Source organism: Macrobrachium rosenbergii, chromosome 44 (assembly GCF_040412425.1).
Source record: "Macrobrachium rosenbergii isolate ZJJX-2024 chromosome 44, ASM4041242v1, whole genome shotgun sequence".
Lineage (NCBI taxonomy): Eukaryota > Metazoa > Arthropoda > Malacostraca > Decapoda > Palaemonidae > Macrobrachium > Macrobrachium rosenbergii.
In genome coordinates this window covers 12312017-12332770 of record NC_089784.1, presented here as the reverse complement: position 1 = coordinate 12332770, position 20754 = coordinate 12312017, and the positions used below count along the sequence as shown (strand labels likewise).

Here is a 20754-nt window from a genome sequence, read left to right as displayed (position 1 = left end):
GGCTTAAGGTTGAATGAAATCGTACCGAATGTGGGCCTAAAACTTTAAAGTTTCACCACATTCTTTGCTAGTTATAGTAGTACTTTGCTTTGGTCCTTCGAACGAACCGGATTCCATAACGATTCACAAAGGATTTTTGGGATGTTAAAGATAATTTACGATAAAGTTCACGTTGGTGATGGATGGCTATAAAGTCATTCTAGTGTAGCTGGCACGTGTCCAAAGTTATTTGGTGAGCAGGGTAAGGTATTGAATTACTTGGAGTGTTTTGCCAAGTAATCTATTGTTTATGGAACATTATTGTTCGTATTTAGTGATCACTCTGTGAAGAAATTCTTGTTGAATTTCGTAGCCATTTTGAACTTAGGTTTTCGTGACCAGATTTATTTTGTGAAGTATTGAATTACTTGGAGTGTTTTGCCAAGTAATCTATTGTTTATGGAACATTATTGTTCGTATTTAGTGATTACTCTGTGAAGAAATTCTTGTTGAATTTCATAGTCATTTTGAACTTAGGTTTTCGTGACCAGATTTATTTTGTGAAGTGATGAAGAGCACGTGGTCAAATTATCTATCATTCAGTGAATGTTATTCGACCTATGAATAAGATTAGTTATATTTTCAATCAGGTTTAGATAATTTGCCATACATTTTTGATATTTGAGCAAGTTTCTTATTGATCCATTAACAAGAAAATGGATTCCAAGATTAGGGTAGTTATTGAAAGGGAAATTATTTCCTTACAAGATTTGCTTGATGAGACAGATAACTGCATTGGTGATACTGATACACCAAAATCGACCCTTGTAATGTATGAACGTTGTCTTATTGAGGTCTACGACGTTTTGAAGATAGTTGGTCACAGAATGTGACGATTATTTCACAGGATAGTGAATATGATAGTTTATGTAGAAGTTATAGAGCAATAACTAGATGTGTAAGGAAAGCTATTGCTACTGCACAGAAAACTATGAGCGAGATTGACACGGGAGATATAAATCAACAGCCCGCTTTGCCTCCTCCTTCGGCTCCCATTAACCCTCTCCCTCCCCCTAAACTCCCAGCAATTAAGATACCTGAATTTAGCGGTGGGGAAGAACAATGGCTTGCATTTTGGGATATATTTAACAGTTTAGTTCACGATCGTATGGATATTTCCAATGTGATTAAGTTTTCTACCCTCAGAGCTAGTTTAAAGGATAACGCCTTTAAAGCCATAGAAGGTTTGCCTGTCACTAATGCCAATTATTCAGTAGCTATTCAGACCCTTAAGGAGAAGTATGATAATAAGGACAAATTGAAACGTAGACTTATGTCCAAGTTAACGCATTTAGTCCCTCCCAGTCATACAATAGAGGATTTGAACACGTTCAAATTGGAATATGAGAAGATTATCTTACAAATGAACACATTGAATTTAGATGTAGAGGCCATGAACCCCATTTTCTCTAGTATAATATGCGAGAAATTATCACCTGAAACACGTAAGGCTATAGCTAATAAACATAATAGTATGTCTCTTGATTTAAAGCAAATTTCCTCAGGTTTGAAATATGTTTGTGAATTAATGGAATTTTGTTACGAAGGTGAGAATTCTAATAAGAGAAAACGTGATCAGGGTAACTATTCTAAAGTGATTCCCTCAAATGTGCAAAACGTGCAGAGAGCACAACAAAGTAACAGTAAGCCTAGTAATAGTAGTTCTTACCATAATTGTGTGTTTTGCTCATCGAACCATGCCTCTCGCGATTGTAAGACTTTCAAAACCATTGATAGTAGAAGGGACAGAGTTAAATATTTAAGATTGTGCTTTGCTTGCCTCAAAGGAGGTCATTTATTCTCTGAATGTAGAAACAAACCGAAATGTAATATATGTGATGGGCCTCATTACCCAATGATTTGTAAGAAAACAGAAAACCCTGTTAATCCTGCTCCACCAAAGTTGAGTGTAAATAGTACTAATGTTAGTAAGTCAAATGTTAATTCTGGGAAATCTCATAATGATTCTAAAGGTGCTGTAAGTAAAGGTGATTCCCCAGTAGTTATGACTGCTTCTTTGGGTATTGATCATTCTCAGACTAATAAGAGTTCTGTTTCGACTGCTCTTCCTACTGCTAATGTAATTGTGTCAGGGAATGGACATCGTTCCTTTGGGAGAGCACTCTTTGATTCTGGTGCACAAAGAACGTTTATTGCAACGGAATTAGTTCATAAGCTTAGTCTACCGTCCATAGCAACAGTAGCCTTAAAGGTAAAACCATTTGGCAGTGATGCCATGGAAGTTAGTTGTAATATAGTAAGAGTTGTGGTGAGACTAGGTAAGATTCGTACTGTCATTAATGCCATTGCATTCGATAGAGTTAATTCAGAATTTATTCTCCAGGTTTAAAGTAAGTCAGCTGCGTTCTTGACGAGTAAAGGCATAAAATTAGCAGATAATGATTTAAATTCAGATGAAGTGAATGGTATAGAATTAGTCATTGGAGCTGATTACTATGGAAAATTCATTCACAACAGTCAAATTTACTCTGGAATACAGATATTGAATAGTTCTGGTGGTGCACTAATTTTTGGACCTCTTCCTAGTTGGTCTTATGACGATGTAGAATCTAATGAGATTACTACATCAAATGTATGTTGTTCAAGAATAGAAGTAGAGGAAATCCCTATTAATTCTTGTTGTGAAGTTAGAAAATTATGGGATTTAGAAAGTGTTGGTATCCGTCAATCTGAAATTAGTCCTGAAGAAAGAGAATCAGTTAAGTGTTTTAAGGATAAAGTAAAAGGGTTGACAATAAGTATGAAGTGTCCTTGCCATTTAAAGATGAAAGTAGACCGCCTGTTAACTATAGAATAGCCATTGGTCAATTAAATTCCTCGCTACATAGATTCGAATCTGACCCCTCCTTGTATGCTCATTATGATAAGATTATCCAAGATTACGTTCAGTCTGGGTTTATAGAATTAATTCCCTCAGGCTCCCCTATTATAGGGCATTATTTACCCCACCATGCTGTATTGAAGGATTCAGAAACAACTCCCCATTCGAATAGTTTTTAATGCTTCTTCCAAGGCTAAAGGAGAACTTTCCTTAAATGATTGTTTATTAACTGGTCCCTCATTAACTACTAAACTTTTTGATGCCCTGTTGAGTTTCCGTACAAACCCAATAGCTGTGATTTCAGATATCAGTAAAGCCTTTTTAAGGATAGGCATTTCACCTGACTGTCGTGATTATTGCAGATTTCTATGGATAACTGATCCCTCCGATTTGAAGTCTACTGTAACTTACCGGTTTTGTGTAGTTTGTTTTGGAGCTACATGCTCCCCCTTTCTCTTGCAGCAAACCCTTTTGCATCATTTATCTTTACATGATAATCCCCTTGCATCATCTCTGATGAAGAATTTCTATGTAGATAATTTTAGTAAAACTTACAAGGATGTGTCAGTCTTGATGGATGAGTATCCAGTAATAAATGAGATTCTTGAAGATGCTAATATGCCTCTACAAGAATGGGTCAGCAATGATTCACAGTTTAACAGAACCATAGATGTTATCAAAGAAAGAGTGAACGTTTTGGGTTTAGAGTGGTATCTAACACAAGATGAGATGTCACTGAAGGAAGTAAATTGTGAGTATAAAGGACCTTTAACCAAGCGAAAGGTCTTATCAGTAATAGCTCGAATGTTTGATCCTCTAGGATTATTGTCACCAATACAGGTGAGAGGTAAATATTTTCTTAAATGTTTGTGGAGTAACTACGGGTGGGATGACCCTTTGCCAGAATCATTATGTTCAAGGTTTGATGAAATTTGCAAGTGTATTAGAAATGTAGAAAGTTTAAAGTTTCCTAGGTTTGTTATACATCCTGAAGGTTCCCACTTACATGTATTTTGTGATGCCTCTAACAAGGCATATGGAGCTGCTGCCTATGTGATTGATTTCAAGAGAAGTGTAAGCAATTTACTGGTCAGTAAGTGTAAAGTTGCACCAAACCCTAAACAGACTATTCCGCGTTTGGAATTGACAGCCTTGTCCTTGGGTGCGAAACTTGCTGGAAGATTAATGCAGAATGATGATTTGAGATTGAGTTCTTGCACTCTCTGGAGTGACTCCATGGTTTCTATTTGTTGGGTGAAGAATAATAATAGTAAAATTCCTATGTACGAAACAGAGTCACTGAAATTAATGAATTCAAGTTTCCTCTACATGGTATACCCCTCTAAGGATAATCCAGCTGATATTTTATCCAGAGGTAGTACTAGTAAAGATTTAGCGCAAAATTCCTTATGGTGGAATGGCCCTAAATGGCTTTTAACTGGTGATTATCCCCAATCTTTAGCAACAGAAACTGTGCATGTTAATGAAATTCTTTCAGAACCTAAGTTTGTTAACCCTCCAACACCATTAATTGACATCCCACGTTACAGTAATTTAAGTAAGCTTAAACGTATCATGAGGTCAATATTGCTTTTTCTTAATAAATGCAGTAAAGGTTCTAAGTTTGTTAACGAAATGAAAGCACTTGTCCTCCTTGAACAAAAGCAACATTTTTCTACTACCAGAATGTACCTCTGTGATAAGAATTCACATGGAGTGTCCATGGATATTAAGAATTTCTGTAATCAGTTGAACTTATTTGTTGATGAGGAAAATCTAATTAGGTCTCAGGGTCGCATGAAAAACGCTTCCATGTCTTATGATACTCAATGCCCAATGTTATTGCCTTCCAGAAGTTATTTAACAGTGTTGATAGTTGAACATTTGCATAGACATCATCACCATTGTGGTGTCAATTCTGTACTGGTATTGTTGAGGGAAACTTTTGGGTACCGAAAGCACGACAAGTTATCAAATCAATTCTGTCAAAGTGTGTTTTGTGTCAGAAGTTAACCAAGAAACAGTTGTGTTTGCCTCCTCCTCCACCATTACCCACAGAAAGAGTGAGATATGATAGATCTTTCCAATCAGTAGGAGTTGATTATACTGGTGCTATTAATGTTTTTGATCATGAGACTGGCTTGGAGGAGAAGGTCTTTATATGTCTATTTACCTGTACTACGAGCAGGGCAGTTCATTTTGAATTGACTCATTCCATGACTGCTTCCGATTTCCTACTGGCTTTTCGACGCTTTGTAGCATATCATTCTCTGCCGAGTCTGATTATATCTGACAATGGTAGGAATTTTGTTGATTTAATAATTTCTGAAGGAAATTATGGATGAACCAGAGGTAAAGTCATACCTTGAAGGAAATTGTGTTAATTGGAAATTCATTACACCGCGAGCCCCCTGGTCTGGAGGCTTTTATGAACGCCTTATTGGTGTTCTAAAGGGATGTTTGTCCAAAGCCTTATATCACAAACGTGTATCCTTTGAAGAGTTGAGAACTCTACTTGTTGAGTTTCAAGCTGTGATAAATTCTCGACCACTGACTTATCTCTCCTCTGATCGAGATTGTGAGGCTTTGACTCCATGTTACTTTATGGGCGAAATATTTGTATTTCCCCTCTTAACAATTCAGCAACTGATGACCCAGATTTCATGAGTTCAAGTGATCTTAGAGAACAATATTTTAGATTATCATCAGTGCTAAGAAAATTTGAGAACTCTTGGAAAAGAGACTATTTAGTGTCCTTGAGAGAAAGACATTTTAATTCTAGTGATTATCTCTGCAAATGTGAAAGTTGGGGACATAGTGATGGTAGACTTAGAAGATCATCTGGGGAAAGGCTATAGATCCCTCCTCTCATTGGGTAAGGTTACCCAGCTGTTTCCATCGTCTGATGGTGTGATTAGGTCTGTAGAAGTGAGAGTGAATAATAAACTATACATGAGATCAATCACAAAGCTCGTACTTCTGGAATTACCCGAGAGGGAATTTGATAGTGTCGTAACTCAGGAGCCAGATAGTGTGCCTCTGAGTGGTACTAGACCTCGGCGTGCAGCAGCAATCCGCTGTGATCAAGAGAGAAAGGATTTAATTTCTATGGATGTACTCTAAAATGTATATTTGATTTAAATTTTTGATGTGTTAAGATGGTCACAGCTGCATAGCGTTATTCAATTGAATTCGCTCCTGGGTGCAGTTGTGATTACTTCTAATTATGATTCTTTCTTGGGGAGAATGTCAAAATTGCCATTTATTCCCCTTGAATAAAATTTCCTAGTTTTCTTGAATACTTATTTTGATGTATTTCCCAGTTTCTATGAAAAATACGTTGATGTGATTGTTTTGCTCCACAGAAGAAGCTTTTTATTATATTAACTATAGCAATGAGTTTGTATAAATTAGTACATTGATATTTAAAGTAGTAAAACACCTTTTTCGCAAATTTTATCCATCTCTATAAAATTAAATGACGTCTGATTGCAGTGTTGTCAAACTTCTTCTTGTGGAGAATGTATATGTTGTTTTCTTGTTGTAAGGGCACATGCCAGTGGATTAAGCTTGCCTTCTGGACGAAACCTTTTTTTTTTTTTGTATGTTGGGTTACGATTAAACAACTTAATGTTTGTGTTTTAGTTGGTGGTTTGTTACGTAACCCTGTAGTTTTGTAGATGTGACAACTGTGCTATCCAATGTACTGCTCCCGAGTTTTCTTCCAGGGTGGGAACATGAAGCTCTGCCTGTTTCGCAGCAAACTCCAGAAAGGCAAGTTGTAGAAGAAATTCTCGTAAAATCCAGCCCCATCACCTCGTGAACTGTCGTCGTGATTGCAGTAATTTCTTCATAAGAATATTCTGAAATCCCCTTTTTCTTGCCATTTATGTTTTCCTCTATCGAAGTAACAACGTTTTGTCAATTTTTGCAGTAATATGTTAATGTTTTCTTGCTTCTTAATGTAACTTGGATGATTGTTGTGTCCTTTAAATATTAATTATATGTGTTAAACTTTTTAAATGCGTATTTGTGAACCCGTGTGGCATCACCCAAAAAGAATTGGTGCAGGAAATATAGTTGATTGTTTCTCAACTGCACTTTGTTGGAAAGAATATAATGTTTCTTGACTTCATGGTACATTTAAGTAAGTTAGTAAACTCCTCAGCACTGTAACTTGGTCTCATTCAAAGCTAGGGCAGGAGGGCTTAAGGTTGAATGAAATCGTACCGAATGTGGGCCTAAAACTTTAAAGTTTCACCACAGATAGGATGAAAAGCAAGATTTAAGACTGAAGAAACGAAGCGGGAGTGGAGTTCAAGTAAAAGACTAAAGAGTTGATGCATTTATAGGCCGAAGGAACGCTGGATAATTTTTTACGATGGCAAACAAGGCTGATACAGTCATAAGTAAAATTTGTGGTAGGGTAATGATAAAGAAGCTGTATTGTAAGGTACTACAATGCCAATCTTTATGTAGTCCAGGGATATGATGGGGATCTCCAAAATTAAAGTAAATGGGTTGCAAGGACAATATATAAGAAAGTTTATAAAACAATATTAAAAGCATCCACCCAGGTATACAGCATGCTGTGCCTTAAGATCTGAGATAGGGCTTCATCCAACAAGGGGTATGACGAACAATTTACTTCATCTGAAGCGTACTCTCAACAGTAATAGGAATAGGCTCCTCTAGGAGATAACTTTAGACCAATATGAAAAGAAAATACCATAAATTACGCAACTTCAAGAATACTTGGAGTTAAACATGAATGCAAACAAAACTAAGCCGATAGAAATATAAAAAAAAGAAGTTATAAAAATCTGGGACAGAAAATCAACAATGAATATCTACATGAATTTTAAGGAAAGCATTTGAAAGGACTCTTGGTAAAACAACAACAAAAACATAATGCTGATTCGCTGAGCTACACTGAACACGCTATAGATTAAAAAAGAAAAAAAAATTACGATGTGAAGAGATAAAAGAACATTTGGCACTTTTTACTTCATTGCCTACATACAACAAGACCAAGAAAAGATTTAGCTTCAAGCAGCAGCCATATTAGGAAATGAAGATGAACACTACCATTACCTTACTCTTCAACGATCTCTCTGGCGCGGAAACTGAGATTAGGAAGGAATTTATCAAAAACATGTGGTACCGCAAAAGATAAAAACAGTCATAGAGGCAAACGAGAATAAGCAAGGGAGCCGATTCAGGGATATCCCCCTCACATTACTACTACTCTTGGGACTCCCATTGACGTTTGACAATACAACAGTGGTGCCAGTGCCGGGTGATAAGTGACTTGTTGCTTAGATAACGTGACAAATACTGTAGCTTATTATTTGAAACAGAGAGAAAAAGAATGGCTGTTGCTTGCGATTCTATAGAACCTCTCTTGGAAGAACTGGTTTCTACCTTGAAACATGCTGAGGAAGTTCTGTCATACATTGGGATATACTACATTGGGAAACTAACTCTTAGTACCCTGTACAACGCATTGGATGGCATGAGAATTCATGTTATCTCTAAGCTTTTTGCACCCAAATTACCGCAAAAGTATGGCCAGTGGGCAGGTACGGCTTTAATGTGCATCTTATCCTAAATTTACTCCACGCTCCCTGTAAAGTAACGAGCCCCAATGAGCTATCTTATACTTGATCAAGGTTAGCGTAGCCCAGTCCAAGCTACAGCCTAGTCTGTTTCATTCTATCTGGCCGCTCACTAACGTAGGTTATAGATAGATGTGGCAATACGCATTGCTAGCTCTCGATTGGCAGAAATCAATGTTTCCAGTATTGTAGGCTTACCGTGATAAAGATGCAAACTTAGCTATTTCTTCTGTAATTCATCTTGATGCTTTTACATACAAGGAGCCCCTACACCTTCCTGTGTAGGTCCTGAACATGCTGATTTATATCAATAATATAACTGTACAAGCACATAAAAGACGAACTTGTATCAAATAGTCTACACCAATCAAACACAAACGAATGATGAGGTTTCAGTACTTAAGCTTTATCTCATTGTAGGTACAGTAAATAGAGACATCTGGCTAAATGATTGCTAATGAAAGGTATTTTAATAATTTCTTGCTTGTAAATTACCTGAATAGGGTAATATTTGAAAAAGTATGAACTATTGCTGTTTATGAAGCTGTCTGGGGAAGGTGAAAGGAGCAAGTACCTCAACATTGGTGGGAGGGGAGGAAATTTCAGTTTATGCAAGGCAATGGTATTGCGGTTTTCTTTTCAGAATACTTTGCATATTTATATCATTTTTCCTTGAGCATTCAAATCATTATAACAGCTCAGGGACTGGGCAGTTTCAGGAGTATTTTACCAAACAGCTTATCAAGCAAAAATTTGAAATCTCATTAAGTTCCCATCATTCATTGTGTGTTGGTGACATATGTATGGCATAAAAGGCTAGCCTAGACTTATTTTTGTAATGTAATGCATTAGAATGATATTTAGATAGAGTGAATGAATAAAGGTTACAATAAGCAAGTAATTTTGACTGATATGAAAGTATGCTTTAAAGAAGGCCAGTAAAATCAGCTGACAAATAGGACTATCATTTACTTTTCAGTGCTTTGTGTTCTAGAGATCAACATCAATAAAGGTTATTTTCCAGTTTGCGGATGTGGATATAATAAAGTACTTTCATATTCATGCAGTGAAATTGTACAGAGAATAAATTTTGGATGATAAGGAAATCTTGTGATTTGAACAGTTTGTTGGCATAGGTCTACATGTACCCTAGGCTATACCAGTGAGATAAAACATAATTACTGAAAGTCCATCATTCTTTTATGTTTAATCTGAGTAGAATGTTTTACACCAACTCGTCTTTTGTGTACTTCCGTTGGTTTATTATCAATACAGATCGGCATACTTATGATTTGCATAAGAAGGCATGAGGGTTCTTTGTATATGTACTGTATATAAACATTCAAATATGTTACTGAAGAAATTTTTTTAATATTTACCACAATATGCCAACAATATATGGAAACATTGTCAGCCAATCACGAGCTAAACATGCACGTTTCACATTTTCACCCATGGATGGACAGATGAAATTAAACTGACTATAGTTAGTACAGTATTTAGGTTTTTTTTTTTAAGCTGCAACATAATTCTACTTTGGGTAAATGCAAAGGAGATGGCAGCACAAAGATACTATATTGGTTTTTTTATATAATTTTTTGGCTAAACAATACAGAAAAAGCTGTACATAATGCCATACAGGTGAAGTAATCTGGGAAGTCTACTGAGATCATGAAAAATTTAATGTTTCTCGTTTATGTTTTACTGTTCATCCCCAAGGGGCTAGTACTAAACATGGTGAAAGCTCCAAGAGGCGGTGTGTTCAGTACCAGCCGCTCGGGGATGAAAATAAAAACAAAACAAAACGACATTAAATTTCTCATTACCTCAGTAAATTTCTCAAATTATCTCACCTGTACTGCATTACATACACACTCTTTTCCAAATTCTTCATTCAAAACATTTTTATTAATAAATGACATCGTGCAGCTGTCTCCTTTACATTTACCACATTTGCAACACCCTGTAGTATTTCCTACTGTGTACCATGAGTGATGCAGTGATGGCACTTCCCCCAACAGGGGTTATGAGTCAGAAGTTTGGTTTTTGTTTGAATACAGAAAGTCCCCACCTTACTTATGTAAGGGCAGACCCTCACAAAGCTATTTTGTATTTAATTATCTCTTACTTATGCATTACCTTATAATTATTAATTTTTTACTTTTTTATTCATCATTCAGGTATACAGAGCTGGATACCTGAATATACTTAAGAATGAATTTGTAGATTATGGGAGGAATCAATAATAAAGGAACTTAAGAGGATGGGAAACACCAGATCATGATGGACTGTTTACAATTGTCCATGAATGAAATATTGTAGATGCAAAGTTCATTATGAAGGGATTTTGTCAAGTGTATTTGCAGTAAATACTGTAGTAGGGTGCAACAAAAGTAATGTTATTTCACATTTGTTTTTTTAACCTTATAGATTTTACAGTGAAAAAAGTGTTTCGACATGGGAGAAAAATTAACATACTGTACAATGGTTAGTAGAAGATAGCGAGAAAAATGTTCCCAAACTTTCGTGGAACTGTTTAACCACTCATTTTAAGAATTATACTTTCATGAGCAACTTATTCTCTGAATTCTTTTGTAAAATTCCTACTTAACTAACATCCTGCAAAATTATAAGACTAATTACACACTGTCAGAACTTACATGTTTTATAGACTGTACAGTAAATCCCCCGTATTTGCATTCTCCCGATTCGTGGATTTCTCTATGGAACATATATACACATTATTTGCAGAAAATTTGCCTGTTCGCGGTATTTTTCACTGAGAAATATTCACTAATTACTGTATTTTCATATCATTTTCATGACTAAATGCATTTTTTGTGATAAAACTATTAAAATACTCAGGTATAAGCATTTTTAAGAGGGGTTTTTTGTGTTTGAACTATTAAAATAGGCAGTTCTAAGTGTTTTTAGAGGGGTTTTAAGTATTCATGGATTTTAGCTATTCACGTGGGGGGTACGCATCCCCCGCAAATACGGGGGGTTTACTGTATATACTGATTGTACCAAATAGCAAAGAATTTTACTTAAATGATTAAAGTATGCTTTGCTTAATATATTTTCTTTTTCAGTTCTGGCAGGTATCAACGACAGAGTTGGAGAGGCTTTTGCCACTGAGTTTGCTAGAAATGGTATGAATATAGTTCTGTTGTCTAACTCACTTGAAGAAATGAAGACAATAACACAGAAGATTGGTAAGTACAGTAGTATTATACAGTAAAGACTATGAAAATAGAAATATTTAAAATACAGTTTTTATTTTTTTAAAATCTCACCTCCCTATTCATGATATCTATAAAGCCCTGTGCCACCAGGAGGACAAACAGATAAGAAGGGGAATACCACACAGTCTCCAAAGGTCCTTGCAGAACTAGGGACCACCTTACTGTGAAGCTGAGCTACTGATAACTGTTAAGTTATTTTCTCATTTATTTTTCAGGTAAAGAATTTGGGGTTGAGACAGAGGTTTTGCAGGTTGATTTCTGTAGTGGTCAGCCTGTGTATAGCAGTATTTACAAGGCCCTTTACCAGAAAGATATAGGAATTTTGGGTAAGTTAAATTTTATTTGTTTGTTTACTTCAATCATCTTTATAGAAGTTATGCAGCAGATTAGCTTCAAGTATAAATACTATAAAAAATAAACTTCTTAATGAATTAATGAGTATTTCTTTAGGTATATCCCATTCCAGGGAATCCCTGACTCATCATATTACCTTCATTATTATATATCATTGTTCTTTCAGCTTTTTATGATGCATGCATGTACAGTCGACCCCTGGGATTCACGGGGGATAGGGACCACACTTCCCCGCGAACAGCTAAAATCCACAAATACTTGACACCCCATTAAAAACACGTATAACTGCCTATTTTGATCAAACACCAAACCCCCCCCCCCTGTAAAAATGCTTATACCTGCCTACTTTAATAGTTTTATCATAAAACATGTATTTAGTCACAAAAATAATATGAAAATACAGTAATTAGTAAATATTTCTCTAAGAAAAATTCCGTGAATAGGCGAATTTTCCGTGAATAATGTGAATTCGTATACATTCCACAGAAAAAATCTGCAAATAGATGAAGTCGCGAATCCAGAACCGCGAATAGGCGGGGGTCAACTGTACTAGCAATTAACAAACGCTTTATGGTCCTTAGTAAAGGTAGAGTGAGACCTGTGTGAAAGATGATTTAAGGAAGAAGGTTGTTGGAGAATGGAGACCATTAGTACTCATGGGGTTTGACTATTCAACTCTTGAGAGAGACTATGATTTCTGGAATGAAGAGGTCATTTATCTAGAAAGAAGTGAAGCTAAATTTCAATAAATCTTATTTCATAAGGTTGCCTTGTAGTCAGGGTTTACAGTGTCTTGACTTTAGAGATTGTTGTTACTGATAAAAATAGTGAGAAGTTAGTTTCAGCAAAAGACCACAACCAATAGATAAGTAATTGTCTTAGACTTCAAATTTCATTCATTAATTTTAGGCACTGAGTTATCTAGAGGGATATAATGGCAATTGTGTAAATGGTTCCACAAAAAGAAAGTATGGGATAACTTGTGTACATTTTTTAATTCCATCTGCAGCTGACCAATAACTTTCGGCCAAACCAGTTCAGAGCATTTTGGAAGTTTGTAATGATTATAAATTGCCCTTTTCTGTAAGTGGCAGTATAGTCATGTGGAGAGCTGGGTGGTTGTATTGACAAAGGACTGAGGACATCCATGTGTTTTCCATTGAAAACAAAAGGCAAATTCCACCTCTTCAAGGTATCTGGGAAAGGGGCTAGATTATTCTTGAGAAGGAATTCAGCTGTGCATCTGTCATTACAATATATCATATTATAGTACAGCTGTATATAAGAATTAATAACAACTGACCTTTTTCTTGAGAATATTCCAGCCCTTTCTGATATGCTGACTAGGCAGAATGTAGGTGCCAAACAAGAGGATGTCCTTATATTTGTGACAGCCACTCATCTCTCCAAAGGACTATCCTGTCAGCAGAAATCCTGGATGCCTCCCAGCTGCTGCCAACTATGTCTGATGGAGATATTATATACCTAACAGCTGACTGATCCTTTTGATAATAAAGTAAAGAGTTGGCTTCATAACATGAAAAATTGCAGTAGGGGTAGCCTTTGCTGACCAAGAAGCAGCTAATGGGTTTTCTGACACCCTAAAGATCATTGAATAGTTCCATAGTCAGTAACACAGACAATTGCTATTATTAGAGAGGTTGATCGTGCACAAAATGGTAAATGTGCTTCTAATTGCTCTTCATTTTGGAGCTGCCTGTTTGAATAGTAAAATGTTGTATGAGTACAATGGTGGATATAACTTCAACTTCAATGTAAGTGTATACAGTCTTGTTGTCATTTTTTATATCTAGAGATGTGCATATCTATCCTTAAAAAATCATAGTAATATAGTAGAAATCAGAATTGTATGTGTAACCTTTGTGCTCATTCACAGTTAATGATTGTCGGAAGCTGGCACCAGATACCAATAGTTTAGAAAATGTCTCAGAAGATGATTTATGGGGTATGGTCAGTGCTAACATTGGAGCAGTGCCTGCTATGACTAAAATTGTTTTACCTGGCATGAAGGAGCGAAAACGTGGTGCTATTATCAATATATCTTCCATTGAAGGTTGCATTCTGTTTCCATTCAGGCATATAAACCCTGGAACTGAAGTAAGTAAATTTTGTGTGCTTAGATTTATTTGAAGATTTTTTTTTTTTTCAAAAAAGTGCCTGATGAAACAGTGTTATGTCCATACCTAGTCCAGGACTAATAATTAAAATAAAGGAGGTGAAGGAAAGAGAGTAGATCTTACCCTGGAAGGGAAGGGAAACAGCTGGACCTAATCCATAAGGAAACAATAACTTGTTTTAATAATGGAAGAATGTGAAAATCAGGAAAAACAGTAGGGAGAGAATTACAATGATTGGCAGAAAATAGAAGAAACTGTCATCAAGAATTGCAATATGGAAATGGTTTTTTCCAGGTTTCCTTTTGCCCCAGCTACAGTATTTTCTGCTTTTGATATTCATCTGCTACCTTTTGTCTTTTCCTTACCCTGTAAAACGTTACCATGTTCCAATTTCTGTCCTCACTAAAGAAGAAATATTTCTAAGCTGTGTGCGAGTCCAGAAATGTGACTTCTTAAGCTCCATGGAATAATGGCTAGAATAGCACAGCGTTTGCAAAGAATTTTGAATTCCACAAATTATTATTGTTTCACGAATATCAGTTAGCCTTTTATTGTCCCCTTTTCTTCTCCCACAATGCAACTGATGTTGCTACCATGTTTTTATGCTTTTTGTATAACCTAAAGACAATGTTTCCGCTGTTGATGAATGCATTGATGATAGTTTGCCTGGTATAGAAGTGATGTCAAGAAGCATAGTGGCAAAAGTAATGTATTGCTTTTCAGCAAATGACTCAGAAGTTTAAATAAGAAATTTTAGCATATGATGTATTTTTGGCACTGAAGACAAGAATTGTTGTGATGCTAATATATAGATTGAATTGGTCACTCACACCTACCACTGATTAGGCAGTAGATGCTTGCTATATAAAAATTTAATGTGAATTCTATGCCAAAAATACTTTTATGAAGTCAAGAAACCTTGCTGGAAACTTATCCAGTGTAACATTAATGATCTCAAGAAGAAAGGATTCATGATGTGAAATTCACAGCTCAAAATTTTTTCTTTGAATCATTTTACTGAGGTCCGCATGTTTACCATCTTATTCTCTAGTTTTCTAAGTACAATAATGGTAGATGATCAGAATAGTTATGTTGCATAGCCTGGGAAGCCAAGGAGGTGTAACTTTGTTAATCATATTTCTCATTATTACAGGCATTTGTTAACGCATTTTCTCGAGCCTTGGACTATGAGTGCCGTTCTTCTGGAATAACTGTACAGACACTTTTGATGGGTCCTGTATCATTTTCAGCAAATAAACAGCAAATCTCATCCTTCATTTCAAGTAAGGTTAAATCATATGCAATGAAATAGGATTAAAACACCATAGTTGCTAGTTCAGTGTAGTTATCTTCTTTAAAAATGTTCATTTATTATTCATGCTTAATCTACTCAGTTTGTAAAGTATGCAATTTTTTTAAAAAGAAAATCAATTTTTTGTGTGCACTTATCACAAACTCATTACTGTATTGTAACATGGCCTCTAATCAAGTTTAAGTAGGTGATCTTAGACGTATCATTCCACTCGTAGAAGAGAAAGGTGAGCAGGTGGCTCAGGTAGATTGGTGCATGCACTTACAGTCCTTCAGGTCCCCTTTAATTAACAGAATCTTTCTTTGTATGTCTACTGATAGGTTATTAGCTACAAGAGATTCCAAGGCTTGTGGAACCATTTCAATTACTGTGTGATATTTTGCCAAAATAATTTTTTTTACCTTTGCTTCTTTAATATCGTTTACCACATTAATTACACTGTTTGCTAGTGAAACCTCTCTAGTTTTGTGTACAATGCTGACACTGACAGTTTGCTTTATTGGACAGGAAGTTGCTACAGAAATTTTTGCAAGTATATTTTCTTTACTACTTCAGACTTTTTGATTTATAATTTTTTTAACAGTTTTTTCATTTTTTAATTTTCTTAACTGCTGGAAGTGAAGGTGTTGTTGTACAACTAGCAAGAGCTGTTAGGTAGTGACCACTTTCCTTTCAACTTAGTAACTGGTTGTTTTTCTCACATTCATATCTTAAATTTTCTTTTAGATTTTTTACTCATATCTATTTCTGGAACATAAAGTCCAAAGTAATTCCTTATGTATAGTTTTTAACTGTTCCTATCCTTACTTGTTATCTTTAACTGCTTGTGTCACCATATATGTATGTATTGAGTGTTAGATGCAGTTCTTGATAAGACTTTACTTGCTTTGTTGTGTATTTTCTAATTTTCATGTGATACTGTATTCATGAAACGATTTTTATATCAGACAAGTACTGTACCTGTATATTCACATTTGTATTGTGGCTCCATCAAGCTCATTAGATTTTCAACAAGTTTCCTTGTATGTATAATCTTAATATTCTGTAGCCTTAATTTTAGCATAACTTAAATTAATTTTACTCCGACAGTACCAGTTTAAATTTTTGCAGATATTTTCTTGTGCAATATTTCCCTCATAAGTTTTTTTTTTCAGTTTTGTTGCCATGAGAGTATCATCATGTTGTCAAAACTAAAAAGAGTGAATGTGATTTAGCTTTTGCTAGGAGCATCGTTGGTTTCCAGAATGAATTAGATTTGATTACTGTGCTATATTGTTCCCAATCCAGTGGAATTTTATTCTGGCAGAATGAGTTTTGAGTGTTAGCAATGTTAGCATTTCTTCAGCACTAAGTGCTTTCCTTGGTTCCTTGTTTTGTTGCAGTCCCTGCTCATCAGACAATCATGGCATTGGAGTGCCAAAGGTCATTGTGTGCCATCCCACTCTTCAGACCCTTCACTGTTCATGAGGGCGGTATTGATTTAAGAGGAGGACTGCATTTTATTTATTCTCTTGTACAGAAGAGAGACAGTGGTTTTGCTTGGTACCATGCCTTATCTATTGCCCCCCTTGCCAATTGCTCAAGTGGAGCCCTCAACAATTGGCTTTTAGATAGCCGCAGTCTTCACTGGGTGTATCCATCATGTCATCACAGCAAAGGTTTGGCTGTTGTCTTTAGGAACTTGGGTATTTTCAGATGAGACTTCTTAGTTCAGCATCAATTTTTGTTCTTAGATTCAGTCTGCTAGCCCCCTTAAGGGGGTTAATGATGTCAGTGCACCTCACATGGTGCATTGTAGGCATTACTTTAGGGTCTTTGCAGCATCCCTTCAGCCCCTAGCTGCAGCCCCCTTTCATTCCTTTTACTGTACCTCTGTTCATATTCTCTTTCTTCCATCTGACTTTCTACCCTCCCCTAACAGTTGTTTCTTAGTGCAACTGGGAGGTTTTCCTCCTGTTACGTGTTTCAAAACTCTTGCTATCAATTTCCCTTGCTGCGCTGAATGACCTCTTAGGTCACAGCTCTTGGTCTTTGGCCTAAACTCTGTATTCTATTCTATTCAGTCCGCTGACCTTTCTGTTTCATCTTACTACCAGTTTGGCTTCTGGCTTGGACCTTCTGCCTCCTGTCCGGGATTCTTAAAGCACTTGCACATGCAGTCAAATCCCCTTCATCTCCTGGTGCCAGCCCCACTCTTGTGGCCAACAGCAGTTCTGCCCTCACCTCATGGTTGCATCACTTCTGTTCCAGCATCACTTTCTCAGTCTTCCTTGGATGGAGAATCATTTACTTTTCTACTTTTAGTCTTTGGCTGTGTGTGCATTTAAGGCCCATGCATACCACTGCTTGTTTAATTCCAAGCTGCCCCTCCCCCCATAATACATATGGCACTGACAACTTTAAGATTGGATCCTAGCCTAACTTAAGGTAGAATGCCATGGAGGGACTGGATAGGGGGTCAGGAAAACTACAAGAACTTTCTAAACTTACAAGTATTTATTGCATAAAATTTATGACATTTTAATTGGGTGAAAATAAGTGGTAGTATTACATCCTTAAAAAAAATAGATTGCAAAATTACTACTATTTTGTGGTGCATGCACTATAAGCAGTGATTTTTTTTTCCACAGGTATCTTCATACCACCAGCTTCAACATATGCATATCATGCAGTTCGTACTATTGGTTATTCACAAACTACAACAGGATATTGGGTTCATGGTGTTTTGGTAAGCATATATCTCATCCACCTTACATTTGTATGATGATCTTTTTACCTTCCTCAAGGTTTAAGGGTCAAAGTAAGCTGGCTACTGTGTTGAAATTAAAACTTGTTGATTCTCAGATGCCATAAATATTATTGCTTTCTTTTATATTAATTGGTATTTTCTTTTTGCTTTTCTTTAGGTATGGCTCCTCCAGAGGATTCCAGAGTCACTATTAATATGGCCGTATGTCTTAGCATTTAACGTTAGACATCTGAAGATTGAGTAACTGTATACAGATTGACTTTCTTTGAAGAAATTGTTTCTAGTACTGTACAGATAGATTCTGAATCATCAGTTAATATAATGGAGCTCAGTACTGCACTGAAAGTACCTGTACTGTATATGTTTTTCCTTAGTTAGATAGATAGTATACTGTATATGTGAATAATGTATATCAGCCATTATGTACATACTAGAGAGTTAAGGTATTTCAGTTTCCTAAATCAAAATAAAAAAGGACAGAATTAAAAGGAACATCTCTTTTTAGTATTTTCCATGGATGGCATTATAAAATCATGGATGCACAAGATCTCTCAAATATCAAAAGTTACATCTTACCTGTGTGTTGCTTCTTTGTGTTTCATTGTGCTATTTTTTTTTTACTGGATATGTTATACAATGAGAATACACTGTATTCTGTTAATGAGTAAACATTTTAAAATTTTAATATTAAGGTATCATTGCCCATAAAATTTCCATATCTGGCATAATCTTAAGCTTTTGCCTGTGGAAAATGCCTTATCTAAGTACTTTACTTATGTTTTAAAATAAGCTTAGCTTATGTCAGCGTGTGTACTTGTTAACAGAGTCACCCATATATAATCACTGCATATTTTACAGACAGTAAATTACAAAGCTTGATATCTGAATATAACCCCATGCATCTATGTATCCAGCACATTGTACTCTATTGTAAGCATGAAAAATTACCAGTTAGCAAGCCAGTCTATGCCAACTGATGATGAACTTGGAATTGCAAGTTGTTCATAACAAAATCACACACAGGGATTTTGGTAAAACAGAAATTCACTCTTTCATTTCAAAATTCTGCTGTAACGTACATGTTTCTGGCAACTGCCGTGTAATGATATCAAAGCCAACCAAATTTTCATTGTACTGTAGTACATCAGATTTACAAAATACAGGTACTGTACTGTATACAGTAATTAGTTATTACTTGGTAATTTCAGCAAATACAAACCCCTATGGGAATCAAAATGCTAAGATTTTGTTCAGATATGAAACATTTAATCAGTTACAATACCTTGGTTATTTGATTCAGTGATCAGTTTGCCTGTTAAATGAAGATGATCAAGACAATTGTTTTTCTAATGAGTTGGTATTTGTCTATATTCCATAAGTATATTAAACTATTTTGACTGGCATTCCCTGACAATTTTTGTTCCAGTCATCCTTAACTTAAAATGACTTATTTATGTACCAAGTATAATATGATCATTCAACACTACAATGCTGACTGGAAAAATACACTATTCGCTGGACAAATTCCACAATGTGGGCTTTTCCAGGACCACAACAAAAGTAATAAATACTATCACAGTTTTTGTTACTGATGTCTCAGGTAAGTGTATCCCAAAATCTTCATCCAATGACAGCAAAGTAAGTTTCATGGTTGTCTGGAGAATTACCAGATCAGATTCATCAAAAATAAGAATCAGCTATAAATTATATCATGAGAAAATGAGGCGGCAAAATTGTAAAATTATTCCCTTAAATATGTGTCAAATCACTGAAACCAACATACAACCAGTTACTGGCAAAATTTAGAAAGTATAAGCATTTTTAGAAGGTTTGTCTTGTGTTTAAACTATCAAAATAGGCAGTTCAAGTGTTTTTAGAGGGGTTTTAAGTATTCGCGGATTTTGGCTATTCATGGGGGGTTTACTGTATATATATACAGGCAGTCCCCGGTTTATGACTGGGGTTCCGTTTTTACGCCATGTCATAAGCCAAAAATCGTCATAAACCGAAAATTGTCGAAAATTGTCAAAAATCCTAAGAAAACTTTACTTTTAATGCTCTGGATTTAATAAAAACGATGTAAACTGCAATTTATTGAATTTTTCATCAAAAAACCTCTGAATTTTGATTATTCTGCCATTTAGGAGCCATATTTCTTCCAACGGATCAGAGTATGACGCATCGTAACCCTGGAACATGCCTCGTAAACTGAGAAATAATTTCTGATGAATATATGTGAAAAGCGTCGTAACCTCGGAACGTCGTAAGCCGGACCCATCGTAATCCTGGGACTGCCTGTATATATATATATATATATATATATATATATATATATATATATATATATATATATATATATATATATATATATATATATATATATTTACCTATTAACTACCCCGATGTAACCTGGGAAATATGTCGGCTCCACCAGCAGGTTGTTAAAAGTGAGACTGG

The 20754-nt window shown here is 35.6% G+C and overlaps 2 protein-coding genes across 2 annotated transcripts in view; one reads left to right on the top strand and one right to left on the bottom strand.

Moving 5' to 3' along the window:
• Nup107 (nuclear pore complex protein Nup107) overlaps positions 1-20754 on the bottom strand; it is a 123490-nt gene that overhangs the window by 59374 nt on the left and 43362 nt on the right. The window lies entirely within an intron of this gene.
• LOC136829347 (inactive hydroxysteroid dehydrogenase-like protein 1) lies at positions 7937-18982 on the top strand. The gene is made up of 7 exons (XM_067087761.1): positions 7937-8463; positions 11592-11714; positions 11960-12070; positions 13996-14216; positions 15390-15519; positions 18179-18276; positions 18455-18982. Exons 1-7 carry the CDS (start codon positions 8253-8255, stop codon positions 18539-18541), a joined length of 981 nt encoding a protein of 326 aa, XP_066943862.1. The 5' UTR covers positions 7937-8252; the 3' UTR covers positions 18542-18982.